At 39.5% G+C, this 14446-nt stretch overlaps 1 protein-coding gene across 1 annotated transcript; it reads right to left on the reverse strand.

The window, feature by feature from the left end:
- Nucleotides 1-249: 249 nt before the first annotated feature.
- ufc1 (ubiquitin-fold modifier conjugating enzyme 1) lies at nucleotides 250-13927 on the reverse strand. Its single transcript, XM_060912154.1, has 6 exons — nucleotides 13780-13927; nucleotides 13381-13448; nucleotides 991-1054; nucleotides 809-885; nucleotides 635-725; nucleotides 250-547 (listed from the first exon to the last, which is right to left on the reverse strand). The coding sequence occupies exons 1-6, from the start codon at nucleotides 13900-13902 to the stop codon at nucleotides 467-469; spliced, it is 504 nt and encodes a 167-aa protein (XP_060768137.1). The 5' UTR covers nucleotides 13903-13927; the 3' UTR covers nucleotides 250-466.
- Nucleotides 13928-14446: the final 519 nt, after the last annotated feature.

Genomic DNA, 14446 nt, shown 5'->3' on the forward strand with positions numbered 1-14446 from the left:
GTCGTCGTATCCTGCAATGCGCATGCGGAACACTTTTAGGTCGCTTTTCGTTCATACTGAGGATCACATACAAGTCGCATATATTTGTTAATGTGAACGACCTCACAAAAAAATCGGATTTCACAAAAAAATCGGAATTGAGCATTAAGCCTTGCAGTGTGAACGTAGTGTAAGACTTTTGCACAGTACTGTATATGACGAATTAGAAAAGGTAGGGAAATCTATAATGAGCAAGACGAGAAAGATAGATATAATGCCATTCACTTGATTTAATCCAAGACACAAAGGAAACAGACATTTTACATTTACAAGAAGTCCAGAAACTAGACTGGTCCCGCCTGAGTTCGGGTGAACGTGTGGATTTCCAGTCACACTGTACATAGTGTGTTGGGGAAAGGGGCGTTGCCAAGCTGATCATTTAGTCAGGATGTTAAGACAGGTAGTTGACTTCATCATTTCAAATTTTTCAGCTTCCCTGCTGCTCTTTGTGCTGTATTATCCCCTTAGCAATGAGGTCTGGGATCTCCACGGCAAGCCAAGGTCCGAGCTGAAGAGAAGAGAAGAGAAGAAAAATATGTGACGTAGGCAAAACGTACAATGAATCAAACAACTCGAATAAAGACGTGACACTTACTCCCAGCGCCATCAAATGAGCCAGTCCGAATTTTGGCACGTTTCTCGCCCACAGCGGCTTGAAGTGATCCGTCAGGCAGATCTTACCCCCTCTTTTAGGATGAAATAAAAATGTAATTCTCCAGACTGTTTTGGCTTCACACAGGAAACAGAAGGAACAGAAAAATAAACGGACCTGTACATCTTTGCCGTCTTGCCATCTAGTTCAGGGATTGCCACTTCAGGAGCCGTCGCGGGATACGTGACCGGAATCTTCAAATAGAGTTGGGTTTAAGAAAGACATCGACCGTTTTAAGGAATATATGTACCGTATATACGGGTCATGGATTTTAAGTTCAACTTCCATAAAGTACTTACGTCAAATTCCATGTCAAATTCATATTTAAGAAGCTCGTGGATGTACCAGCATTTTCCAAACCACCTGCAATGAAGAGGTCCTTTTAGACAATACAACTTTACCCCACAAACTGAAAAAGTTTGATTATTCTATTCTTTCTATCTAACTCTAGTCATTCTATTCTACGCCTTGTATTCACTGTATTTTATTCTACTCATTAGTTATCTTATTTTCTATTCCGATAAAACGAGTCATTATTCTACTTTTTTCCTCCCCTATTTCAGTTTATTCTACTCTTTATCCTTTTTTCTATTCCATTCTACACTATTCATTAGTTATTAACTATTTTGATAAAACCCAATTCCATTCTAACTAACTACCTTAACAATCCTTCCTCGGAACACATTGGCACTCAGATAATCGCGATGACAATATATCCAAATTATGAATGAATGAATGAATGAATTTATTTATTTCGAACATGTATAAAAATGTATGTAACTATTTGTACATACAAAAGAAAGAAAATGAAAAAAAGTGACAAAAAAAAGAATAAATAAAATAACATAAAAAGCTAAGACATTACAGTACACCGCACATTGTTCGAAAAAGGAGTGGGAAGAAATACAATACTTTTTTTTTTTAATTTCCCACCCCTTTTTAACTACCCCGAAATCCAAACTACATTAATACACCTATAAAAATATATACCATATATACACTTCATGATTATCCATATAAATATATAATTACAAAAATAAATATATACTACATACCATATATATATATATATATATATATATATATATATATATATATATATATACACACACACACACATATATATATATACACACACACACACACACACACTTCATAAATATCTATATAAATATTTAGTTACAAAATTAAATATATACTTCATTCCATATATACACTTCATAAATATCTATATAAATATATAATTACAAAAAATATATATATACACTTTATACCATATATACACTTCGTAAATATCTATATAAATATATAATTACAAAAATAAATATCTACTACATACCTATCCCTGTAAATATGAAGATATCTATCCCATAAATAAATATATACCATATACTAAGTTAGTTCTAATATAACAATCAACTCTATTCTATTTATCCCTCATCATCCTCCATTGACATACTTCCTCTTCAATATACTTATTTAAAAATATTTTTTTGTACCTTTTTTTAAACAGATTTATATTTGCACTTTGTTTTATTTCTGTCTCCAGTCTGTTCCATAAAGTCCCCCCACAGCTCGATACGCACATGCTTTTCATATTTGTTCTAACCTTTGGTTTTTTAAAATTTAGGTGTCCCCTTAGATTATATCCCCCCTCTCTCTCACTAAACATTCCTTGTATATTTTTTGGCAATAGATTATTTCTCGCTTTGTACATTATTTGTGCTGTTCTGAATTTGACCAGATCCATAAATTTCAACATGTGTGATTTTATGAATAGTGAGTTTGTGTGATCTCTGTATCCTGTTTTGTTTATTGTGCTTATTGCTCTTTTCTGTATTGTACATATCGGCTGCAGAGTGGTTTTGTAGGTGTTTCCCCAGACTTCGACACAGTAAGTCAGATATGGCAAAAATAATGAGTAATATAGAGTATGCAAAGATTTACAATCAAGAATATGTTTTGTTTTCCACAGAATTGCCGAGCACTTTGCCAGTTTTGCTCGTACGTATCCTACATGAGGTTTCCAGCAGACTTTATGATCCAAAATCACACCAAGAAATTTAATTTCCTGTACCATTTCTATCTTAGTATTGTCTATTATCAATTCTACATTACAATCTATTTTGTGTCTCCCAAACAACATGATCTTTGTTTTGCTTAGATTTAATGAGAATTTATTTTTGTCAAACCATAGTTTTCGTTTATTTATTTCAGTTGTGATTATCTCTAAAGTCTGCTGCAAACTCTCACCGGAACAAAAAATATTGGTGTCATCTGCAAACAAAAATTTCAGTACTCGCGAAATTGTACATATGTCATCGATATATATTATGAATAATTTCGGACCTAATATTGACCCCTGTGGTACCCCGCATGTAATGTTCATGAAATCAGATTTATGGTCACCTATCTGCACAAACTGTTGCCTGTTTCTTAGATAGCTCGACAGCCAGCTCCACCCAACTCCCCTAACACCACACTTTTCTAGTTTACTTAATAATATACTATGATCAATGGTATCAAATGCTTTTTTTAGGTCCACAAATACTCCAATTGCTATTTTTTTATTGTCTATACATTTTGTGATTTCCTCTATTAGTTCCATTAGTGCCATCGATGTTGATCTGTCCGTTCTGAATCCATATTGACTGTCTGTAAGGAGGTTGTGTTTTTCAATGAATTTGTCCAGTCTATCTGAAAAAAGTTTTTCGAGTATTTTGGAGAATTGGGGGAGTAAAGAAACAGGCCTGTAGTTTGTGAAATGGTGTCTATCTCCATTTTTAAACAATGGTATCACTTTTGCAATTTTCATTTTGTCTGGAAATGTACCTGATTGAAAAGATAAATTGCAGATGTGGGTGAGTGGTTTCACAATTCCCTCAATAACTGTCTTTACTGTTAACATGTCTATATCATTCCAGTCTGCAGAAGTTTTGTTTTTACATTTTCTTACAATTTGGATAATTTCTTCCTCATCAGTTGCAGTTAGAAAAATTGTACTTGGATTTCTGGACCCCATATCTTCTATGTCCCCACATTGTGTTGTCTCGGGTTCCTTTATTTTTGCCGCTAAATCTGGTCCCACATTTACAAAGAATTGATTAAAACCATTCACCACATCCTCCATATTATTTATGGTCTTATCATTTTCAGTGTAATACTCCGGGTAATTTGTAGTTTTGGATCCATTTCTCACAATACCATTTAGTACAGTCCATATACCTTTAATATTGTTTTAATTTTTCTCCACTAATTTATTATAATAGTCTTTCTTACATATCCTTATAATATTAGTTAATTTATTTTTATATTGTTTATATTTTTCCTCTGCCTCTATAGTTCGATGCTTTAAGAATTGTCTGTATAATATATTTTTCTTTTTGCAGCCATTTTGTAGCCCCTTGGTGACCCACGGACTATTTGTATATTTATGTATATTACTGTATTTCTTTATAGGACAATTTTTATTATATAGTTCATTGAATATTATTAAAAATTAGGCTAAAATCAAATGAATAGATTACTATTCCTTTCTACTCCTTTCATCCTTTGCGGTTTTATTTTATACCCCTCAGCAAAAAATTCCCGTGCAGGGATTGGCCAAGTGACACAAAATAGTTACATCACTGATTAAACACCATTTACAAAATACGGACGAGTCATGAAATACGGATTCATGGAAAATAAAAAATGTAATACAAAGTACGGCTCTTTTATTCATGAACATGTGATATTTTCCGTGAAATGTCAATAGCAAATTAATAGACCTATAAACAGGGCTTTGAACCGGTTCAAGGAACGAAAACCGGGAACTTTTTCTATTTCACATGGAACAGAAACGAAACCAGAAACTTTATTATTTTTTATGTTCCGGAACAGAAACGCTTATTAAAAATAATGGTAACCGGTTAATACCGGTTTTTATTTCGTTCCTCAAAGTTTCCGTAGCCTACAAATAAAAAAGTCATTCTTCTCCTGCGCAAGTTTCTATGACCCGCTGGGGTTCACTTCCTGTGTGACGTTCGCTGACTGAATGGAGAGAGCGGGAGGGTGGACTACTATCACGTCTCCATGTGATAATAAGTGAATTACTGAGTGTCTGAGCAAAGAAGAGCCTGAACGATGCAACCTCCCTACTGGCTGTTTGTAAAAATGTATCAATTGTTGCTCTTCATCGCGGGCTCGAGAGACGAGACCTGACGAGTTAGTTCGTTGGTAGCAGAACAAAATGTCTGGACACAAATCGGGTTTTCAGAAAACGAAAGAAAATAAACGGAGGGTCGAAAATACAAAAAAGGAGGCAGAAAATGCAAAACGAGTTTTAAGGTAGGACAAATGGTTACTTTTTAAGGCAGCCTGCCGTGGCTGCCTGCAGGCTTATTTATTATAGCCCATTTAGTTAAAATAGTTGATATAAAATGTTTATATGTGATGGTTGTCCTGATTTAGACTGGTGGGGTTTTTTTTTTTGGGGGGGGGGGGGGGGGGGGTGTTTGCGTGATGTTGCACCCGGGTCCAGATTAGGGCAGAACCGGCCCTGGCTACATTTCAGGTGTAGTGTGTTTTATGTATGTATGTACTTGCATAGATGTGTACTTGGTCTTCCAATATGGCGCCTAACAAAATCTCGCGGCGCGGTGACGTCATGCGGTAGCCCTCTGTAGGGCCTGACTAGCCTTTGGTAACACACTAAACGAATTATCTTTCATTTTTGGCACTTTTTCTGTTTGTGTAGATGGGAAGACATACTGAGAATCCAAATCGCCAACATTTGAAATAATAATTGTTTTGAATTATTTCTTGTCTTATTTAATGAAGGTTGTAATAGAATTAGCCTACATTTGGCTTAAGCTGGATGAGACAGAGACATAATTTTATAGCCATTTGTTAAACAGCTGACAGGGAACGTAATTAACCGTTCCGGGAACTAAATTTTTTTGTTCTAACCGGTTCGGGAACTTCTATTTAATGGCGGAACCCAAAACCGGAAACGTTAAAATTCCGTTTCTGTTCGGAACGGACCAATAGGAAAAAAATTCTGGTTCAAAGCCCTGCCTATAAATGCAGGCAAGATATTTTAATTATGCACTTCGGCAGTCCAAACTTTTAATCGTTCTTAATTTGTTTTGTCAATGACGCATCATCCGTAACCAATCCGTAATATTCTGAAACGTCCATGACCAATCCGTAAATGACTAGCACCCGTAACCACGCCGTATTTTGTATAATTTTTTTATCCCCTGCTGACCGAAAGGCCCGAAGGGGGATTATGTCATAGCGACTTCCTTCCTTCTTCCTTCCATCCCGGGAAGGGTGCTCAGCTTCTGAAATCAACTCCTCTCACAATTTTTGAAGGACTTTCACAAAACTTGACAAGAGGCATTGTTATATATCGGTAGTACACCTGTTGTAATTTTGTTAAATTTGGTCACATTTTACCAGAGTTGAGGCCCTTGATTAACAACCTTGTACTTTGACAATTTCATGAAGGTGTGCTCGCCTTCTGAAATCCGCTCCTCTCACAATGTTTGGATGAATTCCTCACAGCTTGGCAAAAGGCCTTGTTATATGACGGTAATATTGCGATTTAATTTCGTTTGTGAAAATCGTACCAGAGTTTTGACCCTTGATTAAATAACTTGTACTTTGACAATTTCATGAGGGTGTACGTTCTTCTGAAATCAACTCCTCTCACAACTTGTGGAGGAATTTCACCAAATTGGTAAAAGGCTTTGTTATACACATATTGAAATTTCGTTTAATTTGGGCAAATTTTACCAGAGTTATGCCCTTGATTATTAACAAACTTGTACTTTGGCAATTTCATCAAAGGTGTGCTTGCTTTCTGAAATCAACTTCCCTCATAATTTTTATCCCCCGCTGGCTGAAAGGCCCAATGGGGGATTATGTCGTAGCGATGTCCGTCCCGGGAAGGGTACTCACCTTCTGAAATCAACTCCTCTCACAATGTTTGGAGGAATTTCACGAAACTTAACAGGATTCTTTGTTATATGTCGGTAATACGCATATTGCAATTTCGTTCAACTCAGTCGCATTTTACCAGAGTTATGGCATCGTTGCCAGCGGGGGATATTATGCTCTCAGACCACTCTTGTACAACCCCTGGCAAAAAGTATGGAATCGCCAGTCTTGAATGAGCACTCATTCACACGTTTTATTCTGTAGAACAAACTCAGATCACAAACATGATACAATAATAAAGTCATTCCAAAGTGCACCTTCTTGGCCTTCAGAAACACTAAAAGAAATGAAGAAAAAGCATTGTGGAAGTCAGTAAATGTTACTTTTATACACAGTGTTCCAAATTATTATGCAAATCATATTTTCTCAGATTTTCCTAAATTATCTATATTAATGGCAGTCATCATGATTTTCCAGTCATCAACCATTAGAGTACAATTCAAATGTTTTTGAACGAACCTCCCAATGATAACAGTAAATTTTTAAGAAATAAAAAACACAAATGCACCCAAAATGCATGTTCCAAATTATTACGCACAATTGAGTTTCCAAACATTTTGTCATAAAGAACAAAAAATGGTCATGTGTGAAATTAGAAACATTAGCAGGTCATGACTAACTGAAATGTAACTGAAATCAAACACTATTTAAATCAAAACATTATCACAAGTGAAGTCACATCTGAACATAGGACCCCTTGTTGAAAAGGACCTTCTCAAGTCTTCCATCCATTGGATTTGTCAGTTTTTGGATAGTATCTGCTGGAACTGCCTTGCATGAGGACAGAATAGCCTCCCAGAGCTGTTACTGAGATGTGAACTGCCTCCCACCATCATAAACACTTCTCTTGATGATGCTCCAAAGGTTCTCAATAGGGTTGAGGTCAGGGGAGGATGGGGGCCACACCACAAGTTTGTCTCCTTTGATGCCCATTGCAGCCAGAGATGCAGATGTATTCTTTGCAGCATGACATGGTGCATTGTCATGCATGAAAATGATCTTGTTTCGAAAAGCACGATTCTTCCTTTTGAACCATGGCAGGAAGTGTTCTTTGAGGAACTCCACATACGTTATGGAGGTCATCTTCACACCGTCAGGGATCCTAAAAGGGCCGACAATCTCTCTCCCCATGATTCCAGCCCAAAACATCACTCCACCACCTCCTTGTTGGCGCCGTAGCCTTGTTTGCATGGGGTGGCCGTCAACCAACCATCCACCACTCCATCCATCTGGACCATCGAGGGTTGCACGACATTCATCGGTGAACAGAACAGTTTTGAAGTCAGTCTTCATGTATTGCCTGGCCCACTGGAGCCGTTTCTGCTTGTGTCCAATGGATAGGGGAGGTCGAAACGATGGCTTACGCACCGCTGCAAACCCCTGGAGGACCCTGCATCTTGTTGTTCGGGGCACGTTGGAGGCACCAGCAGCTTCAAAAACTTGTCTGCTGCTATGACAGGGCATTTTTACAGCAGCTCTTTTGATCCAACGTATTTGCCTGTAGGAAAGAGTCCTGGATTTTCCATTATCAGCACGCACACGTGTGTGCTCTGAATCAGCTACATACTTCTTGATAGTGCGATGATCGTGATGAAGTCTCTTGGCAATTTTGATTGCTACCATGCCTTGACCCAAACATTCAACAATTTGTTGCTTTTCAGCAGCCGACAGGTCCTTTTTCTTGCCCATTTTGGTTGAAAATGGTAGCCTGCTTAATAGTGTGGGACAACCTTCTTTAGTAGTTTCCCCTTTAATTGGACTCACCTGCCAAACTAATTAGCACAGGTGTCTTCAATTGGTTTCAGTGATATACAGAGCCCTGATACACATTACCATTCATGAGTTTAACTGACAAACAAAAAATATCTTACCTTACCACTCTTAAACACTTGTTGCATAATAATTTGGAACACAGTGTAGACCAAGCACAGGGAAAAAAAATATGGAATCGCTCAATTCTGAGGAAAAAAAATATGGAATCATGAAAAACAGACAAACAAAAGAACATTCAAAACACATCACTAGTACTTAGTTGCACCACCTCTGGCTTTTATAACGGCTTGCAGTCTCTTAGGCATGGACTTGAGTGACAAACAGTATTCTTCATCAATCTGGTGCCAACTCTCTTTGATTGCAGTTGCCAGATCAGCTTTGCAGGCCGGAGCCTTGTCGTGGACCATTTTTTTCAATTTCCACCACAAGTTTTCTATTGGGTTGAGATCTGGACTATTTGCAGGCCATGACATTGACTGGATGTGTCTTTCACCAAGGAATGCTTTCACAGTTTTTGCTCTACGGCACAATGCATTGTCATCTTGGAAAATTATTTCATCATCCCCAAACATCTTTTCAATTGAAGGGATAAGAAAACTGTCCAAAATGTCAATGTAAACCTGCGCATTTATTGAAGAAGTAACCACAGCCATCTCCCCAGTGCCTTTGCCTGACATGCAGCCCCATATCATCAAGGATTGTGGAAATTTGGATGTTTTCTTCAGGCAGTCCTCTTCATAAATCTCACTGGAACGGCACCAACCAAAAGTTCCAGCATCATCACCTTGTCCAATGCAGATTCGTGATTCATCACTGAAGATAACTTTCATCCAGTCATCCACGGTCCATGATTGCTTCTCCTTAGCCCATTGTAGTCTTGTTCTTTTCTATTTAGGTGTCATTGATGGTTTTCTTTTAGCTTTCCTATATGAAAATCCCATTTCCTTTAGGCGATTTCTCACGGTTCGGTCACATACTTGTACATTGACTCCAGCTTCCTCCCATTTATGCTTCATTTGTTTTGTTGTACTTTTTCGGTTTTCAAGACATATGGTCTTAAGTTTTTTGTCTTGACGCTTTGATGTCTTCCTTGGTCTACCAGTACGCTTGGCTTTAAAAACCTTCCCATGCTGTTTGTACTTGGTCCATATCTTAGATACAGCTGACTGAACAGCCCACATCTTTGGCAACCATGCGTGAAGAGTTACCTTCTTTAAGAAGTTTGACAATCCTCTCTTTTGTTTCAAGAGACATCTCTCTTGTTGGAGCCATGATTCTTGCCAATCCACTTGGTCCAGCAGCCCTCCAAGGTGTGATAACTGCGCTGTTTCTAATTGCAGACTAACGAGCAGATCTAATCTGAGGCAGGTGTCAATTTAGGGAAAGGAAATTGACTGGGTGAGTCCTTATTTTCTACCTGAAAATTGAGTGATTCCATATTTTTTTCCTCAGAATTGAGTGATTCCATATTTTTTTCCCTGTCCTTGGTCTATAAAAGTAACATTTGCTGACTATCACAATGTATTTTCTTCGTTTATTTTAGTGTTTCTGAAGGCCAAGAAGGTGCACTTTGGAATGACTTTATTATATCATGTTTGTGATCTCAGTTTGTTCTACAGAATAAAACGTGTGAATGAGTGCTTATCCAAGACTGGTGATTCCATACTTTTTGCCAGGGGTTGTATTATATTTCCATAGTCTGTGGCCTATCCATACTTTGCCAACCACCTTGATTTGGCAATGAAGCTTGTGACATGAAAAAAAAAATGGATATGGTGTGAGTCAGTCATGGTATATCCTGGATATACCATGAACTGACGTCACAATTTCAAGCTATATGGCTGACTCGAGTCACAGCTGTGGCTCCGTGAGCATTTCTGTGTGTGGAGATCGACATATGATGATGCCTAGCAAGGCAGGTGATAGCATGGTACACTGCATATGCGCACGTCGAAGGTTGCGCCGACATAAACAACAAAAACATGGCTGCCTCCAGTGAGTTTATGCTGAGATTCATATATATTTTTTTTTATATGAGGGATATAAATCAAATATACCAGCGTTTCTCAACCTTTTTTCAGTCACGGCACCCTTCAGAAGTATGCAAATTCTCAAGGCACCCCCATATAAAATATACGCAGTCAGGCTGACCATATGCTGACCCCGGCAGTGACGTTGTGACCTGGGAAAGGGGGCCGTGAGACAAATTTTGATGATGCATGAGGCGGCGATGATCTGCATTAGTGTAACTAATTTGCATTAATGTAAAAGAGCAGGCTATACTTCCTTAGGAGGCGGTCCTTTAACATCTGCAGGAAACTCCTGTGGATGTTCTATCAGTCCGTGATCGCCAGTGTCCTGTTTTACACCATGGTGTGCTGGGGGGGCAGCACATCCAAGAAGGACACATCCAGGCTGGACAAACTGATCAGGCGGGTCGGCTCTGTGGTCGGCATGAAGCTGGACTCTCTGGTGACGGTGGCAGAGAAGAGGACTATGGACAAATTATTGAACATCATGGACGATGCCAGTTACCCTCTACACACCGTCATCAGCAACCAGAGGAGCCTGTTCAGTGACAGAATGCTCCTTCCCAAGTGCAGGACAAACAGACTCAAAAACTCCTTTGTCCCTCACGCCATCAGACTGTACAACAACTCTGGGGGGGAGGAGGGGTAACAGGAGGACAGAGGACGGGAAGGAGCAGTAGCCTAGCCTAACAATAAGCAATACTGGACAATGTGGAATATAATGTGCAATATCTTTCCTGCTCCCTCCCCCCCCATCTTATTCTTTTTATATTTGTATATATAAATAATTTATTTTAATTTATCTAGAAGTTCTCTCTATTTCTTTTCTCTGTTTATATGTAATGATGCTGCTGGAATCTTAATTTCCCTGAAGGAAACTATCTAATCTACACTACCATTCAAAAGTTTGGGGTCACCCAGACAATTCTGTGTTTTCCATGAAAAGTCACACTTTTTTATTTCCCACCATAAGTTGTAAAATGAATAGAAAATATAGTCAAGACATTTTTTCTGGCCATTTTGAGGATTTAATCGACCCCACAAATGTGATGCTCCAGAAACTCAATCTGCTCAAAGGAAGGTCAGTTTTATAGCTTCTCTAAAGAGCTCAACTGTTTTCAGCTGTGCTAACATGATTGTACAAGGGTTTTCTAATCCTCCATTAGCCTTCTGAGGCAATGAGCAAACACATTGTACCATTAGAACACTGGAGTGATAGTTGCTGGAAATGGGCCTCTATACACCTATGGAGATATTGCACCAAAAACCAGACATTTGCAGCTAGAATAGTCATTTACCACATTAGCAATGTATAGAGTGGATTTCTGATTAGTTTAAAGTGATCTTCATTGAAAAGAACAGGGCTTTTCTTTCAAAAATAAGGACATTTCAAAGTGACCCCAAACTTTTGAACGGTAGTGTAATCTAATCTATCATTTTTTGGAATTTTTAATTCATTTTATTTATTTCAATGTTAGAATATATAATTTTTTGACGATACCCCTAACAAAGCCAGACGGCACCCCGGTTGAGAAAGGCTGAAATATACCATGCACTAAGAGGCACTGAGAATTATGGATTCTCTTCAGTGACTGGCATAGTATCTACTATTTTCTTCAGAGCTGCGCCCCTCAGTCATCTCAGAGAATCCATAATCTCAACAGGAGCCTCTCAGCGCATGGTATATTTAATTCTTATTTTATTCTGTATTCATTCGTTATAGTCTCTTGTTGGCGGCACGGTGGTGTAGTGGTTAGCGCTGTCGCCTCACAGCAAGAAGGTCCGGGTTCGAGCCCCGTGGCCGGCGAGGGCCTTTCTGTGTGGAGTTTGCATGTTCTCCCCGTGTCCGCGTGGGTTTCCTCCGGGTGCTCCGGTTTCCCCCACAGTCCAAAGACATGCAGGTTAGGTTAACTGGTGACTCTAATGCCGCTTTTCCACTACAAACGCGGCTGAGTCGGGCTGAACCGTGCCGGGCTGAGTCGGGCTGAGCAGGGCTGTTGGAGTTGCATTTCGACTACAACCGCGCTGAACCGTGCTGGCTGGAAGTGGGTGGACACAATGGGTGGAGTTAGCGAAAGTGGGTGGACGTCGCGTGATGTCGTTAAGCAGCGCAAACAGTGACATCAGTGAGCTTTTAAGCGGTAGTCTCACGACCCGGATAGTAAACAATAAACATGGAGGACATGAAGTCGTTAGTGTTGCTGGTCTTGGTGCTGTGCCAACAGATACTGGCAAGAGCGGATAGATGAGGCGAGGCGCATAAGGCTTCAGAAATTCTCGTAATTCTTCTCCTTCTGGGTTTGCGGTGTTTACAGATCCCAGCGCGCTCGCGGGGCGTGTGTGGGCATGTGAGGACACGCCTCCTCACCAATCAGTGCACAGGGGAGTGTCTGCTCACGCCCTCAACCTCACTCGGCACGGCTTGGCTCGCTTCAGCCCCACTCCAAAACGGTGCGAGTTTTAGGGGCTAAGCAGGGCTGAAACGAGCTGAGTCGTGCTGGTTTTTGGTAGTCGAAACGCGAGCCGTGTCGGGCTGAAGTGAGCTGAAGCGAGCTGAAAAAGGGTAGTGGAAAAGGGCCATAAATTGAGCGTAGGTGTGAATGTGAGTGTGAATGGTTGTCTGTGTCTATGTGTCAGCCCTGTGATGACCTGGCGACTTGTCCAGGGTGTACCCCGCCTTTCGCCTGTAGTCAGCTGGGATAGGCTCCAGCTCGCCTGCGACCCTGTAGAACAGGATAAAGCGGCTAGAGATCATGAGATGAAATAGTCTCTTGTTTCTTATTCTAATAAAACACCATCGATTGTGTGATACTCAACTCATGACGACACAACACGCAAACAGTGCACTTGTGACGTCACAATTCCTAAAGCACGCATTAGCTCCACCCCCCTCCACCTTACCTTGTACCTTCTTTATTGGATTCGAGACGAAACCAGTCGTTATCCGCTGCTTTGTTGTTTTCGACATACTAGAAAAAAAACCCCACATGGAATTAGACAGAAGTTTAGCACAAAACAAACATCACAGACATTCTGCTGTAACTGGAAGAGTCAGTATCTAATCTTAGTTAGCTGTTATAAATAACTAGCTGGAGATTAATATGGTCGACAGCCAAATCCAGGCCTTCTCACTATAAATGAGCACTACACAGGGTATAACAGAACACTCTCTATGCACTTTGTAGTGAACTATAAATCCTGTAAAGCGCAATTTGGGATCCAGCCTGTGCAGAAAGGACACGTCTAGCGAAACACGGCAAAGTTTTAGATGATATCTCAAAAGAACAATAAATGTCTTACTTTAATTAGAGACATATATTCTTCTCGCAGTCTCTGCACCCACAGCTCTTTGTCTCTCGGCCCAGAATTGGTTTTTAAAAGCGGTATTTGAGAAACTATTTTCCTTGTGGCTTCATCTGCCATGTTGATATAACCAAGAAATCAGGGGAAACCGGAAGTAGGGGGCTCGCCTAGCTTCCTTACGTCAGAGTATTTTGTGATTATAAATGTCTGTTATACTGTAAAGCGTGAACTAACTCGATAAAATAAAACATTACAGTGCTTCGTGACACACTCGTGCACAATTTATTAGATATTATATAAATCAGAAACCGTTTAAAAAAAGATATATTTATTTATGTGTAAAACCGGAATCATATTTACTGGTTGATTATCCAGTCGGGAGTATTTTGTGGTTACACCTGCCGGATTCACCGGTCATCTGGACTGAATCCTCAATAGCTCTTTACGTTCTTATATTAGTGCACTACATTGTATATGGCGCGAAGGTTTATACGCCCTACGTAGTGCACTATTTCTAAAAACAGCTCCATTTGGGATTCAGCCCGGCTGTTTCGCTCTGTTACAGAGCACTGCATCCTGCATCCCTCAGCATCCTTTCAGATTGAATTGGTTTCTAGATGTTTTTTGTTTGTTTGTTTATTTTAAACTCAAAATGAACTGTTTT

The sequence above is a fragment of the Neoarius graeffei genome, chromosome 28 (genome assembly GCF_027579695.1).
Source record: "Neoarius graeffei isolate fNeoGra1 chromosome 28, fNeoGra1.pri, whole genome shotgun sequence".
In the NCBI taxonomy this organism is placed as follows: Eukaryota; Metazoa; Chordata; class Actinopteri; order Siluriformes; family Ariidae; genus Neoarius; species Neoarius graeffei.